This window comes from Ictidomys tridecemlineatus, chromosome X, assembly GCF_052094955.1.
Source record: "Ictidomys tridecemlineatus isolate mIctTri1 chromosome X, mIctTri1.hap1, whole genome shotgun sequence".
Lineage (NCBI taxonomy): Eukaryota > Metazoa > Chordata > Mammalia > Rodentia > Sciuridae > Ictidomys > Ictidomys tridecemlineatus.
This window is the reverse complement of record NC_135493.1, coordinates 67386019-67412667: the sequence shown is the minus strand read 5'-3', so window position 1 is coordinate 67412667 and position 26649 is coordinate 67386019. Positions and strand designations below refer to the sequence as shown.

Here is a 26649-nt window from a genome sequence, read left to right as displayed (position 1 = left end):
AGGAGATAAATCAACGTGGTTAATATTTTACTGTATGTTTAGATACCAAGGTTAAGGTTAGTTTCATATTTTATTTCACTATATTTTTAAAAATCTTCCACAACGTCGGTGTACCTCCTTACACTCGGAAAATAAAATAATTATTAAATAATCGTTACCAGGAATATTCAGGTACAAAATATAAAGGAGAGTTTGAATCAAGATGGAGGACCGTTCACAGGCTTTATTTTCTCTGGTCTGTAATTCTTCAAACTGAAAGAAACTAGCTTGTATGTACATTTGTATGTGCAAACTCTCTCTCTCTCTCTCTCTCTCTCTCTCTCTCTCTCTCTCTGTCTCTCTGTGTGTGTGTTTTGAATATATGTATATATTTCGAAATGTTTGTGAGAAATTCCTGTAAGACAGGAGCAGATGAAGCCGCTGTGGAGAAAGCTGTTGGGCAGCAGGCAGCTCAAATGGGGGAGGGGAGCCTGCCTGTCTGGCTGGAGTTTGAAGTAAACAGTCGGGGGGCGCGAGAGGAAATAAAGGAGAAAGCCTGTGTCAGTGTAGACTGAACGCGGGCGCGCGCGCTGACCCGCCCCACTGCTGCCCGCGAAGCGGAAGGCAAGAAGGCAGAGGGCGGGACCGAGGTACAGGCGGGCTCAGAGGGGGCGGGCTCTTGAAGCTGCAAAAACCGCGGTTCCACCGCTGGGCCAAGCCAACTAGGACTGTGAAGGCCAGGCCGCGCGCGGACTCCTCGGAGACGTGCCGCCGCCTGCACTTTTACTGCTGCAGCCATCCCTTTATCTTTTGCCTTCCTTTCCCGCGGTCTCCTTCGGTGTCGCGGTACTGCAACCTCAGCTTCAACTACAACAACAGCTAAGTGGCCGATTCCGGGACCTGGGGGTGGAGGTTGGGGCGGGCGCCAGGCGCGGACAGCACAGTCGTACCCGCCATCTCTTTCCAGCCACCGCTGCTGCAGTCACCCCTCCCGGACGGCAGAAGAAAGCACTGTCGAGAGGCACACACTGTCCTTGTGCCCACAGTGAAGAGTTAGAGCGTTTCTGCCAAGCTCTGGTGAGATCTTTGATCTAGGAGAAGGGAGGACCCCTTTCTGAGATCGCAGAAAAAAAAAATTCTTATTGGATAATATTAACTTTTTGTCCGCTTAATCAAGCAAGGGGCAATTCTGTCTAAGTCCTCCTAAGCCCTGAACCATGTCTCCTCCGACCATGCCTCCCACGGGAGTAGACGGCGTGTCCGCATACCTGATGAAGAAAAGGCACACCCACAGGAAGCAGCGGCGCAAGCCCACTTTCCTCACTCGTAGGAACATCGTGGGCTGCCGCATTCAACACGGCTGGAAAGAAGGCAATGAGCCAGTGGAGCAGTGGAAAGGCACTGTGCTCGAGCAGGTTTCTGTGAAGCCCACACTTTACATCATTAAATATGATGGCAAAGATAGTGTGTATGGACTAGAACTGCACCGAGATAAAAGAGTTCTAGCGCTAGAGATTCTTCCTGAGAGAGTTCCAACTCCTCGAATTGATTCTCGCCTGGCAGATTCCTTGATTGGGAAGGCAGTGGGGCATGTCTTTGAAGGCGAGCACGGTAGGAAAGATGAATGGAAGGGTATGGTGCTGGCACGAGCCCCAGTGATGGATACTTGGTTTTATATAACGTATGAGAAAGATCCAGTCCTCTATATGTACACTCTGCTGGATGACTACAGAGATGGTGACCTGCGCATCATTCCAGATTCCAACTACTATTTCCCTATGGCAGAACGGGAGCCTGGAGAGGTGGTCGACAGCCTGGTGGGCAAGCAGGTGGAGCATGCCAAAGATGACGGGTCCAAGAGAACTGGCATTTTCATCCATCAAGTGGTGGCCAAGCCCTCTGTCTACTTCATTAAGTTTGATGATGATATTCACATTTATGTCTATGGTTTGGTGAAAACCCCGTAAGTTCATTGTGCTCTTTGTAATAGTTGGGGAACTATTACTTAAAATGTTTTGTATTTTCATAATTGTGAACTTTGAGAACAGTTTTGGCATCAGAAATTCAGGAAAGTAAGTAAATCTTATTGTGCCTCCAACTCTTACATTGACTAATTCCGCAGTTTTGCCCCAAGTATACTGTGGTAATTTTGATATTGCTTTGTTCTTTAATGGAACTTATAAATTGGGTGCTAGTAGAATATTAAAGTGTCTGTATTTTTAATGTAAAAGTAGATTAACCCTACCCCATATCCTTCTCCCACATTGTTTTTAACCTTTCTACTTTCTTCCCACATGTTGAGAATCTGTCCTACATCCTTCCATATTTTCTTCTTCTTCATGAAGTTTTTCATAGTATTTTCTGTTAAAATGGGAAGCCATATTATTTTCTCTAATTGCTTTTCTCACTTGACATAGATGACATCCTGGCTGATCAGTAGCTACAGTCAATCTCAATCTCTCTCTCTCTCTCTCTCTCTCTCTCTCTCTCCCTCCCTCCCTCTCTCCCCCTCCCTCCCTCCCTCCCTCCCTCCCTCTTGCTCTCACCCTCACTCTAATAGTTGCATATTCAATACATGTAGATGTACCAAAAAGTATTCAACCTTTTTGTTACTGATATTCATTTATTTCCTTTTTCACCAACATAACACTACCAAAACACAAAGTGTTTTATTTCTATAGGTTGGATTCTCAGAAATGCTAACAAGTCATATGTTTTATTTTAAGAAATTAGGGTTATCATTCAAAATGAAAGTGCCTATTTTCAGCATCCTCTGCAGCATCACTTTTTAAGATTTAAAAATCTGAAAGGTGAAAAATTATATGATATTGCTTTTCACTGTGACTGCCTTTTACCTGACTTCAAAGAGGATTTCTCTTTCTATTTGAGTGTTTTTATTTTGTGATTTGATAATTATTATCCTTTCTTCATTTATCTATTGAATTGTTGATCTTTTCCTTAAAAATTTGTTAAGTGCATTTAATAATTTGTAGCTTATGTGTTATGATTTTTCTATTATATAATCTTGATTTTATTGGTTATGTCTTTTATTTTATAATTGTAAAAAATTAGGTAGATGATTGTCTCTTTTATAACTTTAATTTCCTGTTATTTTCCAGATGGATATCACCATCCTAAGTCATTCACCTACATTTCATAATTATTTTATTATTATTAAAGTTTAAATGTTTGAGTCATCTGAAATTTATTTTGGTATATGGTATAAGATAGAGATCCAAGTATACATTTCATTCACATTGGATGTCCAATTATACAATTTATTTAAAAAAAACACCCATTTTCAAATTTTTGAGCCAGTATTACATGATTTTTAATATACTGACTGGCCATAAAGTAGTTTTAGAATCTGGTAAAGCGAGTCCTCCTTCATTATTATTTTTTTCTTCCATTGTAATTTGTCCTCCACATTAACTCTTTCATATGAAAATTATAAGCACTTTTTTGACATTAACAAATTTTGTCTCAATTAAAATTTCATTAGATTTCTATGTTTCTCTTTGGAGTATAACAATAATATTAATTCTTAACACCGAAGTGTTTTGATATATCATTGAATTCTTTGGCTCTTATTTCTTAATATTCTTCATATAGGTCTGTCATATGAAATTGATCTTATTTTTTAGTATTTTTACAGTTGTCACATTTTGAATTGGGTACATTTTTCTCCTCATTTATAGCTTGTTATTTTGGGCAATAAAAGCAACCTATAGATTTTTATATTTTTATCTTTTATTCAATGAATTTATTTAATCTTCTAAATTACAGTGGGTTTAAAAATAGAATATTTTGGACTCTAGGTATACAATCATTTTACATGTATATAAAAATTATTTTATTTCTTCTAATGTTTATATTGATTATATTACTTTAGCTGGATTTTCCGGAATAGTGTTGTATAATGATACAGACATACTTCACCTATTTTTAATTTTCAAAAAAATCTTTGTAGTATTTCATATTAGTATTATATTTGCTGTTGGTTATTGATTTGCTGTTGATTATTAACTTGTTTAGGAGTTTCTTCTTTTCCTTTTTTACATAGTGTTATTATCAGAAATGGCTCCTGGGTTTATCAAATGTATTTTCATTATCTATTCTTAAAATTTTATGATCTTTTTCCTTTAATTTGTGGATGTAATGAATTAAAATGGTTGGTATTTGATGTTGAACCAAACCTTAATTTCTGGAATTAATCCTACCTGCTACATGCTGTGTTTTATTTACCAACATTTCATTTAGAATTATTACATTTGCATTCCAACTTGGAATTGTTTATTTTTGTTCTTTTTTATACTGTCTTTACCAAGTTTTTTTTTTATTATTAGAGATGTACTAGCTTTAAAAATATGAATTTTTGTGTTTTTAGTATTGTGCTGTGGTCTCAAGTAGTTCAAATAGCATTAGAATAAATTGTTCATTAAAAGTTAGCTAGTGCCAATCTGTAAAATGATCTAATCCTGGTGACACTTTTGATTGTAGATCTTTAGTCAGTTCTCTGATTATTTTCAGTGACAACTAGTTTATTCAAGCTTTTGTTTAGAAAGAATATGTATTCTCTGTGAAATACAAAGTCCAAAGTTGTCTCTGTTGTCAACCTTGTTGCTTATTTTATTCACATGCTTTATGTCCTCGTATATTTTATGCTTCAAGATTTGTCCAGTACTGAAAAATGTAATAAAATTATCAGCTCTAATGGCATTTTAAATTCTTTGTACTATTTTATTTATTTAAAATGTCACAACAAAACATGTGAAAGTATAAAAGATATGACACACATTTGTTCATCTCTACCTCAAATGTAAAACTGACAACATTTTGGTATGTTTATTTTAGATGATGATTTATAGTTTTAAATAATTGGAACATTACAATTAATTAATCCATTTTCCAATATCATACCAGTTATTCTGAAGAGGGTAGACACTATCGTGAGTTTGGTGTGAATATTATTACATGATTTATGCATTTACTACAAATATAATTATAACCAATAATAGTATTGATTTATGTGTTTTTTAAAAATATAAATATGAACAATCAACTATAAACCATGAATAATTTATTTTGGTCTTTTGTTTTGTAGGGATTTTTATTTTTCCAAATAGAAAATGGACTGAAGTGACAAAAAAATCAACAGCACCTACTTTAAAATACTAATTACTGTTCACTTTTACTACTCCTAATACTCTGGAAGGCTTGGCCCTAGCCACAGCCCGAGGTATTGATAAAAAAGACAGTCTCCTCTTTTCCAGACCTTTTATCTGGGCTAGGAATAGGCACATACACACCACAAGCCTCTTACTTCAAGGTAGTCATAGGCCTTATATTTTTCCTGGCATGATACTGGGGTTATTCCACTTTCTGATACTCAGAAGGTGGCTAGCCCTCTTTTAAGAGTTTGGGACATAGTATTGGATGAAAATCTTCCTATCTTAAATAACAGCAATCTCTCCTATTTCCCTCCCCCTACCATGTAAAGACACATGTCTTATAGACATATAATATTGCTTTCTAGCTCCTGTTCTAGTTTTAGTTATAGTTCTCACCTCCCCCAAATATCAAGTCATGTATCATACATTATGATGACATTGATCCATATAGCAAAAGATTAGTTTGTCCCTGGACTAGGGCCTGGCAATGGAAGAATGAGTTATCCAGTCAAAATCCCTGCTCTTAGAGCATACATCCTAATGGGTTGAAGAAGACAGTCATCATCAAGCTTAATGTAAGTCCTTTTGGTCTTATATTGTCTCATAATAATTTGAGTGTATACAAAAACCTGTCATTCAAAGAAAGGTTTATTCTAGTTCTACCTATGGTTTAGAGATTGAGGATAGAACAATGAAATAATTTAAAGAATGTAGAAAAAAAGTCAATGTAGAATATCGTGTTCCATTATGCCTTTACTCCTAAATGTCTTGGCTCCTATACTAGAACTACATTTCTAATTATTCCATGGTAATATATGTATTTTTTTTCATCACATAAGCTTGCTTTGAGTCAAAGGGAGGATTTATAATGCTTTTGACATAGTTTTAGGAGGTGAAAATGTCCAGAAACTACATCCCTGGTCCCATAGTACTTAATTATGTTATTGTGGATGAAGATACATTCCTGTCTTCTTCACAGTGTGCTCTATGTGTATATATCAGGCTGTGATGATTTCTTTTTAAAAAGCCCAATAAGAAAGCCATGAATCAGGGTGGGTGTATTTTATATAGATGGACAGATAATTCCCCAGAAAACATGTCATTTGAATGGACACCTCAATAAAGTGAGACAGCAAATCATGTTGCTGGCACTTTGAGATAGATTGTTTCTAACTAGAGAGGTTTCTTGTTAGAGCCAAGTATGGCCAGACGGGATATGAGCAAGGAGAAGAGAGATTGTTCCATAGAAGCTGGTCTTCATTATGTTAAACAAGTGAGATATTTCTAAGTTGGTGATTTTATAGTTTCAACAAGGCAAATTATGCATATTTTTATTTATTAAGATGTAATTCCATATAGTAAAAATCAACATATCCTAATGGACTAAACTTTCCAGTTTTCCTTCTCTTATTGATTTGAAGTTTCATGTTTTTGTGGTCAGAAAGACATTTTTATGTTTTTAATTTTTTTTAAATTTATTGAGAATTCTTTTGAGGATTAAATATGGTCTATCCTGGATAATAGTCCATGGGCACATGAGAAGAATATGTTTTCTGTTGTAGTTGGGTCTGTGAAAATGAAAATGAAATCCCCGTATGTAGACAAAAGCTCACAGACTGAGTCTCTAGAATAACCCTGGCATAAAAAGGGGACCTGTGCATCAAAAGGACAGAATCAGTTTTCAGCCTGTATTACATCAGGCCTTGGAGTGGGTTGGAGAACTCCCACCAACTCCCAAGACTATGCAGCCTGTTGCTGTGAGACCCAGGTGTGACCCACATTAACATCTACCTTGGTGGCAAAGAGACTATTTTAGTCGGCTTTTTAAATGCTATGACTAAAAGTATCTAACCAGAACAACTGTAGAGGAGGAAAAGTTTATTTGAGGGATCACAGTTTTAGGTTTCTTAATCCATAGAAGGCCGGCTCCATTCCTCAGGGCTCAAGGTGAGGCAGAACATCATGGTGGAAGAATGTGGCAGAAGGAAGCGCCTCACAGGATGATCAGGAAATAGAGACAGAGACTTCATTTGCTGGATACAAATATATACCCCAAAGCCATGCCTCCAATGCTCCACCTCCTCCAGCCCACACCTCCAGATTTCAGTTACCATTCAGTTAATCCCTATCAGGGGATTAATTCACTGATTAGCTTAAGCCTCTCATAATATTTTCTCCTCTGAAGCTTCTTGCATTGTCTCACACATGAGCTTTTGAGAGACAAATCACATACAAATTATAAAAGACTGTATCTACCACATCTTTCCCAATTTGGGCAGCACAGATAGCACTAGGCCTGTGCTTTTAGATGAGGCTCTAGAAGTGTGTTCATACTTGGTACAGACTAACAGCCAAGTAAGGCAGTCATGTTTCAATCTGCATCACTGCCATTTGTGGCATGGTTGTTGGTGTACCCTTGAGATTGTGCAAGTGACTCAGGCAGGATCCATTTTAGCATCAACCTAGGTGACCAAGGGACTGCATTTATCAATACTATCCCAACTTCAGGCAGTATAACATATTGAAAGAGTCCATTTTTTGGAGTTAGGCAGAATAGTAAATACAAGTCTTTGCCTTGATGTAATACAGGGTCAGTAAAATCTGACTCTATGGATTGAGCCTGTGAAACAACTTTGGTACCAAGGGAAACACATCTGGCCCCAGTCTATCAGTCTTCTATTCTAGCAAGCATCACCTATGGATTATTGCAGTAGTCTTAACCTAACAGTCTATCTCAGTAATAGGCAGCACATAATAGTATGGACCATGGATCTACTGCAGTGTTGTGTTGGTATTGGTAAACTCTGAACATATAGTGTGGCACACTGTGGTGGCATTTGTAGCCACAGGCAAGTGTATTGTCCATCCAAGATGACTGCCCAACCTGGGTAGAATCCTTCAGTGCCTATGCACAGGTCATTAATTGCAGATGAGGAATCCAGGCCCACTCCAGGAAATGGCTTGTAAGAATAAAACATCTTTTGAGTTATTGTCCTGGTTGATTCAGAACAATACAACAACAGTGTATTTGGGACAAACCTGAATTTAGATTACCCTCTAGTACTGAAACAGCCACAAAACACCAGCAGAAAACCAGTACATGGGTGCTCAGTGCTGAAGTAGCAGAAATTATTAGACACTTTCTCACTTATTATTGAGAAAATAGGTAAACTTCTTATAATTTCTGGGAAGACAGGAACAAAGAAGGTCAGGTGAGGAACACATAAATAATATATAAACCTTAAATGGCTGGGCAATGTCACATGCCAACAATCAGAACTTTCAGGAAACCAATATCTCAATTAGTACTCTAAGTAACTAGTACTCAAAATAAAGTACCAGAAACCAACAAGGCTTAATGAGTATGGGAAAATTCTAAGACCAAGAATTTAAATCAACTGCTTTAAAGGAATTCAATGAACTTGGAGACATTTGAAGAACTATTTCAGACACCAATGAAAAAACTTAATAAAGAAATATAAGAGATTTAAAAAAACAATCAAATATATATCCTAGGGTTGGAAAATACATTGAGTGATATTAAAACAAAATAGAAGAAATAAAAGGCAGGACACATTAAAGAGAAGGAAGAATCAGTGCTGTACTAAAAAAATCTGTTGTTAAATAGACCTTAACAAGAGTAAAAGAAGAATAAGAATGAGGAGAAGTGAAGATAAAATATGAAAAATTTAGGATATTATAAAAGAGGTTATATTATTATTGGAATTCAAGAGGTATTTGAGAATGACAAGTGGGGAGAAAGTTTATTCAAAGGATGACAACAGAAGTCTTCCCAAAGAAGAATACACATATTCAGGATCAGAGAAGCAAAGGTCACCAATCAAACTCTCAAAGGTGAATATAAAGAGAAGGTCCTCAAAGCTACAAGAGAAAATAAATGAATAAAACCTATGATTATCTTAGTTCACCTAACAGCCAATTTCTCAACCGAAAATTTCCAGGCTAGAAGAATGTGGCATAAAAATTTCAGTATTGTTAAGAGGGGAAAAACTTTTGAATAAGAATACTGTGCTCAGTAATACTATCCTTATAAATGAAAGAGGAATAAATACTTTCTAAAACAAATGGAAGCTGACAGAATATATCTCTAAAAGCTGTTTTGCAAGAAATGCTAAAGGAAATTCTGGAAAGTGAAAGACATTAATGAAAAAGAAAAAACATAGGAATGTATAAAATTTTCTGATGAGAGAAATTACACAAATTAATTCAGAATGTTCTAATATTTTAAGTGTGGAACAAAAACTGTTTATAGCTTTAGTATGAAGAATAAAAAAGCAAAACCACAATAATAAGAATTACCTGAATATTTTAATCTAGAAGTATGTAAATTAGGATATCAAGAATTCATCATGTAAAGAGGCAAGAAATGCTACAGTATATTTTATCTTCTGTTTATATTTGAGATCACTTTAAGTTGCTATCACTTTAAAATAGCTTGGTATAACAAAAGAAAATTTTGTAAGTCTCATGGTAACCACCAAACAAAAATATTTAAATGTTAAAATAAAAATAATAAGAAATGAATTAAAACAGATTAATTCACATGACCATCAAGGAAGGCTACAAAAGAGAGAAATAAAGAAATAACTACAATGCTGTCTTCTCCAATATGAAAAATGTAAGACCCAACCCTATCAGATAAAAATAGATTTTAAATCAAAAATAATAATATATAGATAAGATTGTTATATGATGAAGGGGTTGTGAAAAAAGGAAATAAAATTTTAACATATATGGACCCAATATTGGAGCACCAAAAATATGAAACAAATGTTAATAGTCCTTAATGGAGAGAACTTTGCAATACAAGACTATCTTGGGGCATTAATACCCCATTTTCACCAAGAGAAGAGAAGTAAGTTGATTAGCCAGATGGAAAATGAACAAAGAAACAACAAATTAAATTGCAACAGCAGAACTGTTAAATTCAACAACAGAAGAAATGAACCTAATAGAGGTCTACATACCATTATATCCATAGCTACCAAATGTACACTTTTCTTAGCACATGGAACATACTAATAGATCATATGGTAGTCTACAAGCCAATTCTCAATAATTAAATAAATTTATCCTAAGTGTCTTTTCTCACCATGAATGTGATAGGGCTAGAAATCAATAACAACAACAACAAAAAAAGCCTTGAGGAAATATACAAGTACATGAAAATTAAATAATTTTCTTTTTGAGCAACTAATGATCAAGAAAGGAAATAAAAAGGAAATTAAAGCATTTCTTGAAACAAATGGAAATGGAAACACAACACAAACAACTTTGGAATATAGTAAGAGTGAAGTTAATTGGGAAGTTTATAGCAATCACAGCCCAAATTATATATTAAAAAAGTAAGATCTCAGATAAATAGCCTATCTCTGCTTCTCTAGAAACTAGAAAAACAAGAAAAAAACCCTAAAATTACGAGAAGGAAGAAAATAATAAAAATTGTAGCAAAAACAATTGCAAATAAAGAATTTTTTTAAAATGTGAAATAACAAATTCAAAAAAGGATAAGAGTTTTGGAATATATAAATAAAATTGCCAAACCCTTACATAGCCTAAGAAAAGGAGAATATTTAAATTAATAAAATTAAGAATGGAAAGGAAACATTACAACTGACACCACAGAAATACAGAATATCACAGCTGGGTGTGGTGACACAAGCCTGTAATCCCAGCAGCTCCAAAGGCTGAGGCAGGAGGATTCCAAGTTCAAAGCCAGCTTTGGCAATTTAGTGAGGACTTGAGCAACTCAGTGAGATCCTGTCCCTAAATAAAATACAAAAAGGGCTGGAGATGAGGCCCAATGGTTAAGTGTCCATGGGTTTAATCCCTGGAACAATGAGAGAGAGAGAGAGAGAGAGAGAGAGAGAGAGAGAGAGAGAGAGAGAGAGAGAGAATTTTTTTAATATTTATTTTTTAGTTATCGGCGGACACAACATCTTTGTATGTGGTGCTGAGGATGGAACCCGGGCTGCACTCATGCCAGGCGAGCATGCTACCGCTTGGGCCACATCCCCAACCCAAAACCAAACTACTCTAAAATATCATCTCACTTCAGTCAGAATGGCAGCTAGTATGAAGACAAACAACAATAAGTGTTGGAAAGGATGTGGGAAAAAAGGTACACTCATACATTGCTGGTGGGACTGCAAATTGGTGCAACCAATTTGAAAAGCAGTATGGAGATTCCTTGGAAATCTGGGAATGGAACATCACCATTTGACCTGGTTATTCCTCTTCTTGGACTATACCCAAAGGACTTAAAAATAGCGTATTCCAGGGCCACAGCCACATCAATGTTTATAGCAGCACAATTCACAATAGCTAAACTGTGGAGCCAACCTAGAGGTTCTTCAGTGGATGAATGGATAAAAAAATATGTGGTATTTATACACAATGGAATATTATTCAGCATTAAAAAAAGAATAAAACCATGGCATTTGCAGATAAATTGATGGCGTTTGAGAAAATAATGCTAAGTGAAGTCAGGCAATCCCAAAAAACCAAATGCCAATTGTTTTATCCGATATAAGGGGGGGTGACTCATAGTGGGGTAGGGAGGGAGAGCATGGGAGGATTAGATTAATTAATTATAGATAGGGAATATGGGTGGGAGGGAAAGGGAGGGGGAAAGGGATTAGCAAGGATGGTGGAATGTGATGGTTATCATTATAAAAAAGTACATATATGAAGACTTGAATTGGGTGTCAACATACTATATATACTAACAGAGATATGAAAAATTGTGGTATATATGTGCATTAAGAATTGTAATGCAAAAAAATGTACATGTATAATGGCATAAATTGATGTGAATATATTTTATACACAGAGATACAAAAATTGTGCTCTATATGTGTAATAAGGATTGTAATGCATTCCACTGCTGTCGTGTATTTAAAAAATAATAAAATCAATAAAAAATAAAGGAGACTAAAAAATATACAAAGAAAATGTCATTCATATATGATTGAATAATATTCCATCATTAAAAAGAATAAAATCCTCTTATTTTTGATACAAGATCAACTGGACATTATTATGCTTAATGTAATAAACCAAGCACAGAAAGAGAAGTACTACATAAATTCACTTACAGGTGAAATACAAACAATTGATCTCATGAAGGTCAAGAGTAGAATGGTGGTTAGCAGAGTCCAGGAAAGTGTAGGTTGGAGGAATTGGGAAAGTTTATCAATGGTTACTAAGTTTCAGGTAGGAGCAAGAGGTTCTGGGCTGCTATCACTCAGTGGGGTTACCATAGATAACAATAATGTACTGCACATTTCATAAAGCTAGAAAAATAACTGGAAATTTTCACAATAAAGAAATGAAGATAAATGGGGAGATATCTTTTTTGGGGGGGTTAAGCATTATGTGGTATATAAATGTATTAAAGTCACATTGTACCCCACTAATAAGAACAATTTTCATGTTTTGTGTATCCATTAAAAATAATTCCAGTTGTAAAATAATTACTTATAAGGAAGGACTTAGCTCTGTTATTTTACATTTAAAGTAAATCTTAGAACTTGTTTACCCTTATTTCCCTCCTATAATGCCTTCTTTGTGTTTCAGTTGCTTTGTTATAAATTAACTTGATTTTCTTCTTTTGTATATATATTTTATTTTTATTAGCATCAGGATTATATGAAATATCTCATATTTATTCAAAATCTAGTTGATTGATGCCAACATAACTTCAATTACATAAAACATCTTAGCTCCTACACAGCTCTTTTTGCTTTTCTTTAGTTGTTCTTGCTATGATCCAATATATATTTTTATAAATTTTATGCAAGATAGTAAAATTTTATAATTGTCTTTCATGCATTTCAGTCTCTTAAATACTGCAGGAATTTAAAAGCTCTCCTCCTGTTTTTATTTAGCAGTTTACTATATGTTTCTTTTGTAATTACAAAATTAATTTCTTTAGACATTTGAGTATTGTTAGTATGTTTTTTTTCAGTATTTTGAAGCTTGTTGCTTTTCTGTCAGCAATATGTAAAGTAAATAAAATCAATGTGCTGAAGACATATCTGTTTTGCCATGTTCATTGTGCACTATTGATAATAGTGAAGAAGATAAAATTACATGTTTCACTTAGATGCAACACTGATGAAAGCCTTAGGTAAGACATTCAGGAAGTTTCCAGAGAGTTTAAAAGAGAAATATAAGATGATTTTTGTATATCTTCTACATTTGACCCAATGAAACTAAGGAAAGGGTATCAAACTGGAATGCAGGCAGTGGTAGCTTTTGAACTAAGACCACTATTTTGACTGGGAGAGATGGGATAAGATTAAGTAAAATCACAAAACATTATACAATTTGAAGATTATTTTTCTTTATTTGGGAATCATTTGGTATGAATTTAGCCTATTTTCCAGAAATCTGACAAAGTTGTTTCTGATTATTTCCCTTTGTTTCTTTATTTCTATGAGGTACAAGAGATGAGAGCTGTTGATGTAGTTTGAATCTGGATTTTCTTTCAGTCTCATGTGTTGTGAGCTTTGTCTTCAATGCTTTAGTGTTCATAACTGGGACATTTAGGAAGTGATTATATCATGAGAACTCTGAACTCATCACTAGATAAATCAATTGGTAGCTAAATGGGCTACTAGGAGGTGTTGGGGACTGTAGAAAGTGGAAAGTGGTTGAAGGTTGAGGGTTCTTGGGGGCATGCCCTTGGGAACTATACATTGTTTCTGGCACCCTCTTTCTCTCCCCCTAATTTCTCTCTCTCTCTCTCTCTCTCTCTCTCTCTCTCTCTCTCTCTCTCTCCTTCCAGCTACAATGAACTGAGCAGCTTTATTTTACCCTGTCTTTCCACCGTGCTTTTCTGCCTCACCTTAGGACACGAAAAATATATTCACCTAGCTGGCTATGACTAAAACCTCTGAAACTATGGGCTAAAATAAATATTTCCTCCTTTTAAGTTGTTATTTATCAGATAGTTATCACAGTCTTAAAAAGTTGACTTATGCAGCTGTCTATTCCTCCATTTTGATTATTTTATATTTTCTGCTGTGTCAGTCACATTTCCACAAATATTGCATTAATATTCTGTTTTTGTTATTTTTTTCTTTCAGGACTCAATCAAGTACCTTACTCTATTTATTCATTGTGCATCTATAATATCCTCTAATTCTCAGGCTTTAGTATTTTTAACTTTGACACATTTTTTTATAAAGATTGAATGACCTAGCTTATGTTTATTTAGGGCTCCACTAACAAGAATTAGTTATATGTGTTAGGAAAGAACATATATTCTCCAAATCAAATTCCTATTGATTTTAGGATGACTTCATGGCTCCATGTCTTCCTTAAATGTATATACATATTTAATATATTTTAAATATATTTAAAAAATAAACTCTTTCCTCTTATCATATAGAATATGTGGCCAAATACCATCTAAATTTGACAGCATACATCACTTTTTAATTTTTTTATTTAATCTAATTTGTTATATAGGATAGCAGGATGCATTTCAATTTATAGTACACATATATAGCACAAGTTTTCATGTCTTGTTGTACACAAAATAGAGTCACACCATTCATGTCTTCATAAATTTACTTAGGATTATGATGCCCATCTCATTCCACTGCCTTTCCTACTGCACTGCCCCCTCCTTTCCCTCCCCATGGCCCCATCTAAAGTTTCCTCCCATGCTCCCTGCAACCCGATCCCCATTATGGATCAGAATCCTCATATTAGAGAAAACATTCAGCATTTTTTTTCACATTGGCTTACTTCACTTACTATAATATTCTCCAACTCCATCCATTTACCTTCAAATACCATGATTTTTTTATCTTTTAATGCTGAGTAATATTCCATTGTGTATATATACCACAGTTTCTTTATCCATTCATCTATTTAAGGGCATCTAGGTTGGTCCCACAGTTTGGCTATTGTGAATTGTGCTGCTATAAACATTGATGTGGCTGTGTCCCTGTAGTATGCTGTTTTTAAGTCCTTTGGATATAAACTGAGGAGTGGCATAGGTCAGTCAAATGGTAGTTACATTCCAAGTTTTCCAAGGAATATCCATAATGCTTTCCAGATTGGTTGCAACAATTTGCAGTCCAGCATTGCAACCAGCAATATGTGGGTGTGCTTTTTCCCCCAATCCTCACCAACACACGTTGTTGTTTGTATTTTTTAAAAAAAATATTTATTTCTTAGTTGTAGGTGGACACAATACCTTTATTTTATTTTCAAGTTGGGCTGAGGATCAAACCCAGTGTCCCACACATGCCAGGTGAGCACTCTACCTCTGAGCCACAACCTCAGTCCTGTTTGTATGCTTAATAGCTGCTATTCTGACTGGAGGGAGATGACATCTTAGTTTGGATTTGCATTTCTCTGATTTCTAGGATGCTGAACATTTTTAATATATTTATTGATTGATTATATATCATCTTCTTAGAAGTTCCTTAGCCCATTTACTGATCAGCTTATTTATTCATTTTTGGTGTTAATTTTTTTGAGTTCTTTATATAGCCTAGAGATTAGTGCTCTATCTGATGTGCATGTGGTAAAAATTTGTTCCCATTTTGTAGGCTCTCTATTCACCCCACTGATTGTTTCTTTAGCTGAGAAGCTTTTCAGTTTGAATTCATCCCATTTATTGATTTCTGATTTTATTTTTTGTGCTATAGGAGTCTTGTTAAGGCAATTGGGACCTAATCTGACATGATGAAGATTTGTGCCTACTTTTTTTTCTATTAGGCACAGGGTATCTGGTTTAATTCCTAGGTTCTTGATCCACTTTGAGTTGAGTTTTGTGCATGGTAAGAGATAGGGGCTTAATTTCATTTTGATGCATATGAATGTCCAGTTTTATGAGCATCATTTGTTGAAGAGGCTTTTTTCTCCAATATATGTTTTTGGCACCTTTGTCTAATATTCGATAACTATATTTATGTGGGTTTTTCTCTGTGTCCTCTATTCTGTACCATTTGTCTACAAGTCTATTTTGATGTCAATACCATGCTGTTTTTGTTACTGTTGCTCAGTAGTACAGTTTAAGTTCTGGTAGAGTGAAGCCACCTGTTTCACTCTTCTTGCTAAGGATTTCTTTGACTATTCTGATTCTCTTTTCCTACACCTCATCCCTGGTTCTCTATTCACCATCAGAAACTGTAGACCCTTTTGTAAACCTACTGTTTATATTATAGATAACAATTGTATTCACCATTTCTGTATATTGTGAAAAACTGTAAATGTATCAATAACAGCTATTTGATTTTAGGTTGTATATTGTTTGTATTGAGATCTGTTAATATTGTTCTTCCCCTCAAAGGAGAGGTTTTGGAATCCTGCAGCACATTATAAGCCTAAAGGGCTGGATCCAGTTCTAGAAGGAAAGACACATGAACAATAAGAGAAAACAAGGGAAGACAGCCCCCCCCCCAACAAATCAAGATACTACATTATTAGAATCAGTGGCCAGCACAACAGAAGAAATCACAGAGAAGGAGTTCAGGACGTACATGATTAAAATGTTCTGTGAATTAAAGGATAATATAAGAGAGCAAATACAGGCAGCAAAAGATCATTTCAATAAAGAGCTACATAAGCAAATACATGAAGCAAAGGATTACTTCAATAAGTAGATAGAGATTCTGAAAAAAAAATAGAAACCCATGAACTGAAGGAAACAATAAACCAAATTAAAAACTCAATAGAAAGCATCACCAACAGATTAGATCACTTGGAAGGCAGGACCTCAGACAATGAAGACAAAATATATAATCTGGAAAATAATGTAGATGACACAGTGAAGATGATAAGAAACCATGAGCAGAGCATTCAAGAAATATGGAGTAGCATAGAAAGACCAAATTTAAGAGTTATTGGGATAGAGGAATGCATAGAGTTCCAAAGCGTATAGATTCCCAATTTTCCCAGCACCATTTGTTGAAGAGGCTATTTTTACTCCAATGTATGTTTTGGACACCTTTGTCTAATATAAGATAACTTTTATAGAACACAATAAGTTCAAATATGTTTTCTCCAGGCCTCCTGGTAACCACAAAAAATACTGTACAATAAATACATTAAAAGTAAAAATGAAGTAATCAAAATATACTACCAGAAGAAATCACTTAACCATAAAGAAAAGAGAAGAAAGCTGGGGTTATGGCTCAGTGGTAGAGTGCTTGCCTCATAGTGTGAGGCCCTGGGTTCAATCCTCAGTACCATGTAAAAATAAATAAATAAAATAAAGATATTGTGTCTGACTACATTAAAAAAATAAATATTAAAAAAAGAAAAGAGAAGAGGAAGAAGAATCTACAAAACTGTTAGAAAACAAGCAATAAAATGATAATAGTAAGTCTTTATTTATTAATTACCCTTAGTGTAAATGGATGTAATTCTCCAATTAAAATACATAAAATTCATAAAAGAATGAAAAACAAACATAAAGAAGACTTAATTATCCATTCCCTACAAGAAACACACTTCAACTGTAAGAACTTCACTGTCTAAAATACAGTCACTGGTAAAGAAATATAGACTGAAAGTTAAGGTCTGAAAAAAATATTACCTATAAGCAGAAACCAAAAGAAATCAGAAGTAGCTATACCTTTATCAGATAAAATAGACACTCCCTAAGAGTTTAAAAAGATAAAGTGTATTCCATATGCAGTTCTGATCTACACTTAAATAAAGTTTTTTTTCCCCTTTGGGAAAAAGATAAAATTGATTACTGTATAATGATCAAGGGGTTAATTCAACAAGAGGATACAATTTTAAATGCAGATTCACCTAATGACAGAGAATGCAATTATATGAAAATGAGTAGGTCTAAAAGAAACAGTAGATTCTGATTCAATAATCATTGTGGAATTAAACAGCATATTTTCATCAAAGGGTAGATCACGTGGACAGATGTTAACAAAGAAACATTGGAGTTAAAGTATATGGTAGTAGAGGTATTTACATATTTTATATGCAACTACAAAATGTATATGCTTCTCATGAACACATGGAACATTCTTCAGGAAAGATAATTTATTAGGCCACAGAAAGTTTCAAGAAATTCAGAAAAAAAAAAACTTAATGAAATTCCACGTATCTTTTCTTATCTCACAATATTAACATGAGAAATCAACAACAAATACAAAATCAACTACAGAGATTGTAAAAGTACTTTCAAAATAAACAACATGTTTTTGAACAAAATATGAATCATCAATAAAATCAAATGAGGCACTTCAAAGAATTTCTCACATTGAGTGACAATGAAAATACTTCAAACCAAAACCTATGTATTAGACAGGCTTGGATGTATATGCTTGTAATTCCATTGACTTAGGAGATTGAGGCAGGAGGATCGCAAGTTTGAGGCCAGTCTGGGCAGTGCATCAACTGTATATTTCAAAATAAAAAATAAAAATTGGTGGGTGAGGGCTGGGGATGTGGCTCAAGTGGTAACGCGATTGCCTGGCATGCATGGGGCGCTGGGTTCGATCCTCAGCACCTCATAAAAATAAAGATGTTGTGTTCACTGAAAACTAAAAAATAAATATATTTTTTGGATTTTCTTTTTTTAAATTTTTTTCTTTAATTTTTATTGTTGGTTGTTCAAAACATTACATCGTTCTTGACATATCATATTTCACACTTTGATTCAAGTGGGTTATGAACTCCCATTTTTACCCCATATACAGATTGCAGCATCACATTGGTTACACATCCACTGTTTTACATATTGCTATACTAGTGTCTGTTGTATTCTGCTGCCTTTCCTATCCTCTACTATCCCCCATCCCCTCCCCTCCAATCTTCTCTCTCTACCCCATCTACTGTAATTCATTTCTCCCTCTTGTTTTTTCCCCTTTCCCCTTACTTCCTCTTGTATGTAATTTTGTATAACCCTGAGGGTCTCCTTCCATTTCTATGCAATTTCCCTTCTCTCTTCCTTTCCCTCCCACCTCTCATCCCTGTTTAATGTTAATCTTCTTCTCATGCTCTTCGTCCCTACTCTATTCTTAGTTACTCTCCTTATATCAAAGAAGACATTTGGCATTTGTTTCTTAGGGATTGGCTAGCTTCACTTAGCATAATCTGCTCTAATGTCATCCATTTCCCTGCAAATTCTATGATTTTGTCATTTTTTAATGCAGAGTAATACTCCATTGTTTATAGATGCCACATTTTTTTATCCATTCGTCTATTGAAGGGCCTCTCTCTCTCTCTCTCTCTCTCTCTCTCTCTCTCTCTCTCTCTCTCTCTCTCTTTAAAAAAAATGGGTGGGTGATGCAACTCAGTGGTAAGGATTCCCTGGGTTCAGTCTCCAGTACTGCATAGAAAGAAAAGGAAAAAAAGAAGAAGAAGAAGGAAACCACTGAACTATACCAAAAGTGAAAACAAAAAGAAAATTTATAGCAAAAAAGCTTACATTTATAAAAAGGAAGATTTTAAATAACTTAGCAATGCACATCAAGAAAATAGAAATGAAAAATAGAACATCAACTTAGTAGAAAAAAACATCATGACACTAAAGTAAATAAAATACCAAAAACAAAATTCCCACAAAAATAAAAGAAAGAGTTGGCTTTTTAAAAAGATGAAACAAATAGCAAACAAACAAACAAATAAAAAAATTGGAAAACATTTAGGTATACTAACCAGGGAAAAAGAAACAATGAGCAAAGTTAAACATGCAAAAGAAGCCATAAAAATTAATATTCCACAAATGCAAAATGAAACCAAGGACTTTTTAAAAAACTTGTTTTAAGTAGTTATACATCACAGTAGAATATATTTTGACACATAATACATACATAAATGGAGTATAACTTATCATTCTCCTGGTTCTACATGACGTAGAACCACACTGGTGGTGCAGTAATATATGCACATATATGACTAATTCTAATAATGTCTAATTCATTCTACTTTACTTTCTACCCCCATACCCTTTTCTGTCCCTTTATTCCCCTCTCTGCCTAATCTAAAGTACCTCTATTTATCCTTAGCCCCACCACTTATTGTGAATTAGCATCTGCATATCAGTAAAAATATTAGGCCATTTTTTGTGTGTGTGTCTGTGATTGCCTTATTTTGCTTAGCATGATATTCTCCAGCTCCATCCATTTGCCTGCAAATACTACAAATGCCATAATTACATTCTACCTTTTTAAAAAATTTTCTGAGTACTGGAGATTGAACTCAGGGGCACTTGGCCACTGAGCCACATCCCCAGCCCTATTTTGTATTTTTTTTTAGAGACAAGTTCTCACAGAGTTGCTTAGCACCTAACTTTTGCTGAAGATGGCTTTGATCTTGTGATCCTCCTGTCTTAGCCTCTTAAGCTGCTGGGATACAGATGTACCACACTCCTCCTGGCTGTTTCATTCTTCTTTAATGTTGGGTAATATTCCATTGTGTATATGTATATACAACATTTTCTTTATCTATTCATCTGTTGAAAGGCATCTAGGTTGTTTCATAGTTTAGCTACTGTGAGTTGAGCAGCTATAAACATTGATGTGGCTGTGTCACTGTAATATGCTGAGATTAAGTCTTTTGGGTATAAAGTGAGAGTGGGATAGCTGGGTCAAATTGTGGTTCCATTCCAAGTTTTCTGAGGAATCATTATACTACTTTCCAGACTGATTGCACCAATTTTCAGTCCCACCAGCAATGTATGAGTGTACCTTTCCCCCCACATCCTTGCCAATATTTATTGTTGCTTGTATTATTGATAATTGACATTCTGACTAGAGTGAGATGAAATCTTAAGAGTAGTTTTGATTTGCATTTCTCTAATTGCTAAAGATGTTGAATTTTTTTCATATATTTCTTGATAGATTGTATTTACTTTTTTGTGATGTGTCTGTTCAGTTCCTTAGCCTATTTGTTGACTGGGTTATATGTATTTTTAGTGTTAAGTTTTTTGGGTTTTTTATATATCATGAGATTAATGCTCTGAGGTGCATGTGGTAAAAATCTTCTCCCATTCTGTGGGCTCTTGCTTCATATTATTGATTGCTTCCTTGGCTGAGAAGAAGCTTTTGACTGTGAATTCATCAAATTTGTTGATTCTTGATTTTACTTCTTGTGCTTTAGGAGTCTTAAGGAAGTCAGTACCTAAGCTGCTGTAGTAAAGATTCTATTAGTGGCAAGATCTCTGTTCTAGTGCCTAAGTCTTTGATCCACTTTGAATTGAGTTTTGTGCAGGGTGAAGATAGGGATTTAATCTCATTTTGCTACATATAGATTTCCAGTTTTCCCAGTACCATTTGTTGAAGAGCTATCTTTTCTCCAATGAATGAATTTGGCACCTTTGTCTAATATGACATAACTGTATTTATGTGGGTTTGTCTCTGTGTCTTCTATTCTGTAACATTAGTTTACATGTGTAGAGATATCAGGAACATAACTGAACCTTGCAAAAACTATATATGCTAAATGCAAGACTAATATCATTCTAAATGGAAAAAAATAAAAGCATTCCCTCTACAAACTGGAACAAGACAGGAGTGTCCTCTTTCACCACTCCTATTCAACATAGTCCTTGAAATCCTAGCCAGAGAAATTACAATAAAGAAATTAAAGGAATATGAATAGGAAAGGAAGAAATCAAAGTATCACTATTTGCTGATGACTTAAATGATCACTTTTTGGACTCTCCTTGAGGTGCTAAGGCATAGAAGTTGCTTCCTTAGTTGCTATGGTTTTCTCACCATCCAGTGGTTGGTAGTCAGCTAAAAGGCCCATGATTGGAGGGTGTTATATATCCTACATGTTTCTGTTTTGTGTGAGGGCATAGGGTACAGAACTCATGGCTTGCCTTCATTGTTGTGAAATGTCAAGTGTCAGCTACCCTTCTTAGGCAATACAAAGTGAAACCTAAAAAATTAAAGTGTTTCTGCAAGTTAACCCTTGAACCTAGGAGAACCGAATTTGGGGAGCAAGATGAGACTCATGAAAATATCAATCCTTCCCAGTACAAAGGAAATCCATTGAAAAAATTGGGGCAGAAATTCCAGTAAATTTGTACTTTCCTGCATGCTGCTGAAACACTCCCAAAAGAAGGTGTTTCTGTATGTGTTGGGAAATGCTTCTGCTGAGAGCTACTTCAACTAGGAACAAAACAGAGAGTGCACACTGAGAACTAGTTGAGTATGTGAAGTTTCAAATTCAAAGCTGCACAAAGAAAGAATGAAAGAGTGAAGAGACAGCTCATAGAAGGCGGCAATTCTTTCCAGCTACTATTCCAACAGTGGGTTACTATTCAGAATATATAATGAATCAAAAAAAGAACAGTAAAAACAATTAAAAAATGACAACAAAAAACAAATAATTGAATCAATAAATAAAAAAACTATAAAGACTTTTTTCAATGAAGAAGTACAAATAGGCAATAATTATATTTAAAAAATTTAATCATATTTAGCCATCAAGCAAATGCAAATAAAAACTACATTGAAATTAAAACTTACTCCAGTCATAATGGCATTCATCAAGAATACAAATAAATGTTGGTGAAGATATGGGGTAAAAGGAACACTTATACCCTGCTAATGGGAATGTAAATTAATGCAGCCACCAAGCAAATAAGTATGCTCAAAAAAACCTCAAAACAGAACTAACATATATAATACCAATACCAATATTAAGTATATATGTGGAAGAATTCAAGGCAGCATACTTTTAGAGATGACTGCATATCCATATTTGTCATGGCACTATGTACAATAGCTAATCTATTGGAATCAGCCAAGTGCCCCTTATCAGAAGGATGATTAAAGCAAATGTAATATGTAAATATATAAATACACACACACACACAATGAAGTCATTTTAAACTATAGAGAAGAGTCAAATCATGTTATTTTCTGGATCATGGAAAGGACTTAAAATGATCATGTTAAATAAAATAAGTGAGACTCAGAAAGATGGGTATCACATATTTCCTCTCATATGTGGAATATAGAAAAATATGAAAACAGAAGGAAACCCATTAGAGATGAGGAAGGTGATTTGGGAGAATGGTAAGGGAAACATAAGGATAGTTTAATGGGGGTAATAGCGATTATAAGTCATCAAATATTATATATACATCTACAATTATTCCTGAATGAACATAATTATTATGCATTATTTTATGCAATAATAAAATAACCATTTTCCCTGATTAATTTTGTTTCACATTAGAGATTCAATGATAATTCAGCTCATAAGTTTGAAGGATGCCACAGGTGTAATACATAGTATAATCTATTAGAAAGTGCACTACAATGCAAAAGGACTGTGATTTTTATAATTTGTAGAAATCCAGATGATGTGTGTGTATAAATAAGTGTTAAGAGTATGTGATGGGCTGGGGTTGTGGCTCAGTGGCAGAGTGCTCACCTAGCATGTGTGAGGCAGTAGGTTCAATCCTCAGCACCATGTAAAATAAAATAAAGATATTGTGTGTCCACCTAGAACTAAAGAATAAATATATGTTTTTAAAAAGAGTGTGTGATAATTATGGGAAGAACATAAAGTTGCCTCTGTTTGAATTTAATGTTGCAGCTTGAAGAGTTAGAAATGACTCTATCGTTAGGTCAATTGACTGAAACATGGACAAATGTGTGAACCACTCCAAGCAAACTTGAAAAGGAGGATAGAATCAATTTACTACAGAAGAGTGACTCGGAGATTTAGGGAGACTGAATTTTTATAGTGGATTTGCCATTTATAACTCACCCTCTTGGTAGGTAAGAGTCCACAGGACACATCATTTATTAATGTTGTGAAAATTAAATTTGTGAGGAAATCCCTAGCACTCTGAATCACTCTAAATTGACTCTTCTTTGTAGATGAAAACTTACAGAGGAAACTCCTGCCAATGATGTGGGAAACCTAAATGTAACATGCGTAATTAAATCCTGGAATAGTAGAAACCATGGGGAGGCACTGAATCTCCAAAAGCAAGGTACTTAGGATATTACCTTGTGGTAACTGTAATTTATAGTAGAATCAAAGCAGAAATCAGAATAGTTTGACTAATATCTATAACTTATAAGGAAGCAAAATTTCTTGCTAGAAAATAACAATTCAATTAAAAATGTACTAAGTACCTAAAGATCATCTATCAAATGACTAATAACAAGAATTCATATAAAAATGCTCAACAACATTAATAATCATGGAATTGCAAAGCACAGTGAGATAGCATCTCACACTATTTAGAATTGCTATTATCAAAAAGATTTAGAGGATCCATGGAAGGACTGGACAAGGGGCAGGTAAAGTCATTTTTGGAAAATATTGAGGTGGAGTGCAACTACAAATGCTACTGTGAGAAGGACACGGGAGGTTGCTATTGGCTGGTAGACTATTTGGAAGAGGTACAGAAAAATTTTGATGAGACTTCCAAGGTGCTGAAGTTCAGCTCTGAAGACAATAAGCACAGTGATAACTGCTACAAACTGGAGGCTTATTATATGCTTTGAAAACGTGAACTGACTCAGGACCTGAAAGCTGCCTTGAGATGATTTTGGATGGCATGTGATAAACATGGAAAGAAATCTGTGAAATCATGTTGCTGTCCTGGCACATTATGGACAGATCAATGAGGATGACCAACCTTATCTGGGGAAGGTCAGGGTCTGTGATGGCAGATATGCCTCCAATTGCTTCAACCTTAGTATCATGTTCCTGCATGGTGTCAATGACTTTTCAAGGACATAGGCCTGACATGTAAATACTCAATAAAAGCCTATGATCTTGGCTATGTCTGGGCCTGTGTCAATGCCAGTTGCATGTATAAAATGGGGGAAGGTGTTGATAAGGATAAGGCCAAGGCAGAGGTGCTAAAAATCAGGCTGAATAGCTGCACAAAGAGCAACAGAAAGTGTCCAGATCTTAAAATTTGGGTAATGTGGCCCACCCTCAGTCTCAGGCAACTAACAGCTTAAGGCTGGCACCTTCTATTTCTGAGACTTGATGAAGACTTTGAGGTCAACTTGTTGGAGCAGAAAAACATGGGACATAATATCAATAGCTCTGTGTATATAAATCCACTGCTCCAGAGTGTCACTTACTTAGATGTGGCCTGCAGTGAGTGTGTTCAAATTTTTGGAGATCTGCAAAAAATAGGAGTAAACCAGAAAGCCATAAAAATCTGGCTGGGAGATTGGGGGTGGCATACCAGGAAATTAAAAATTACCAACACAGGACCTAAAGGAATCAGCTTTCTTCTTCTTCTTCTTCTTCTTCTTCTTCTTCTTCTTCTTCTTCTTCTTCTTCTTCTTCTTCTTCTTCTTCTTCTTCTTCTTCTTCTTCTCCTCCTCCTCCTCCTCCTCCTCCTCCTCCTCCTCCTCCTCCTCCTCCTCCTCCTCCTCCTCCTCCTCCTCCTCCTCCTCCTCCTCCTCCTCCTCCTCCTCCTCCTCCTCCTCCTCCTCCTTCTTCTTCTTCATTATTTTAGTTGGGGGAGGCTTGAAAATCAAAGAGTGTCTTGATTTACATAATAGAGGCTAAGAACAGTTAAATGGGTACAACTGCCATCCTCTGACTTATGTAATAATTGGTTTGAGCTTCCTTTTTTGCATTTGGATTCAGACCTTTCAAGAAATTAAGAGATCAGGAAAACAATGACACATGAAGGATAAAAGATGTTATGCCTATGTTGCTAAAGATGAAACCTGCTTTCCCCTAGAAGAGAAAACCAGTTAAAAACCAGTGTCTCCAGGGTACTCACCTAGTGTAGCTCATGCTAATGTTATTCCCAGAGCAATTTCAAATAGGAATTTGTAAGCAAAGTCTTTGTGACAAATTTTGCCCACTTATACTGGGTCTTTTTAACTGCTACTGTGAGTAATCTATTTTGATTGATTTACACATTGTTTTTTAGTGTTCTTTCTAGTTTCCAGATAGGGTTGAGTAAGTTTTTCATGGGATTGTGCCCTTTAACAATATTTGCTTTTTCTATTCTCTCTCTAACTTGTTAACAAGAGGCAAGCTTGTCATTTTCGTGCTGATTTTAGGATTATTATATCTGTCACAACCTAGAATTTTTGGCTTCCAGTTTCGCAACTGTCCTAGAAGGAAGGCCTGCCCTGTATAGGTTTATAAGTGCAACCACCAAACTCTTAAAGCTGATAGAAGAGAAGGACTTTCCCAAGGATAGAGAGGAGTGTTTGAAGGCATAAAGTTCATTGTTAAAAATGTAAAGTAACATTTTTCTATGTTTGAACTCTAAGTCAACAAGCATGTGAAAAATGCCCAACATTAGTAAACATACAGGAATTGAAAATTAAAGCCAGAATAAAATCTTAAAACCCATTCATAAAAAGTAACTTGATTAAAACATGAGTCAAAGACCTTAACAGAAAACTCACCAAAGAAAATATAGACATGGAAAATAAGCATATGAAAAGATCCTCCATATAAAATATCATCAGAAAAATGCAAATTGAAACAACAATAAAACCACTTTATAATTATTAGGATAATGAAAATC

The 26649-nt window shown here is 35.0% G+C and overlaps 1 protein-coding gene and 1 pseudogene across 1 annotated transcript; both read left to right on the top strand.

The window, feature by feature from the left end:
• The first annotated feature begins 548 nt into the window (after positions 1-548).
• Spin4 (spindlin family member 4) lies at positions 549-4698 on the top strand. The gene is made up of 2 exons (XM_078034612.1): positions 549-1056; positions 1157-4698. Exon 2 carries the CDS (start codon positions 1197-1199, stop codon positions 1944-1946), a length of 750 nt encoding a protein of 249 aa, XP_077890738.1. The 5' UTR covers positions 549-1056; positions 1157-1196; the 3' UTR covers positions 1947-4698.
• Positions 4699-24409: 19711 nt separating this feature from the next.
• LOC101956107 (cytochrome c oxidase assembly factor 7 pseudogene) lies at positions 24410-25056 on the top strand (annotated as a pseudogene).
• The last annotated feature ends 1593 nt before the right edge of the window (positions 25057-26649 follow it).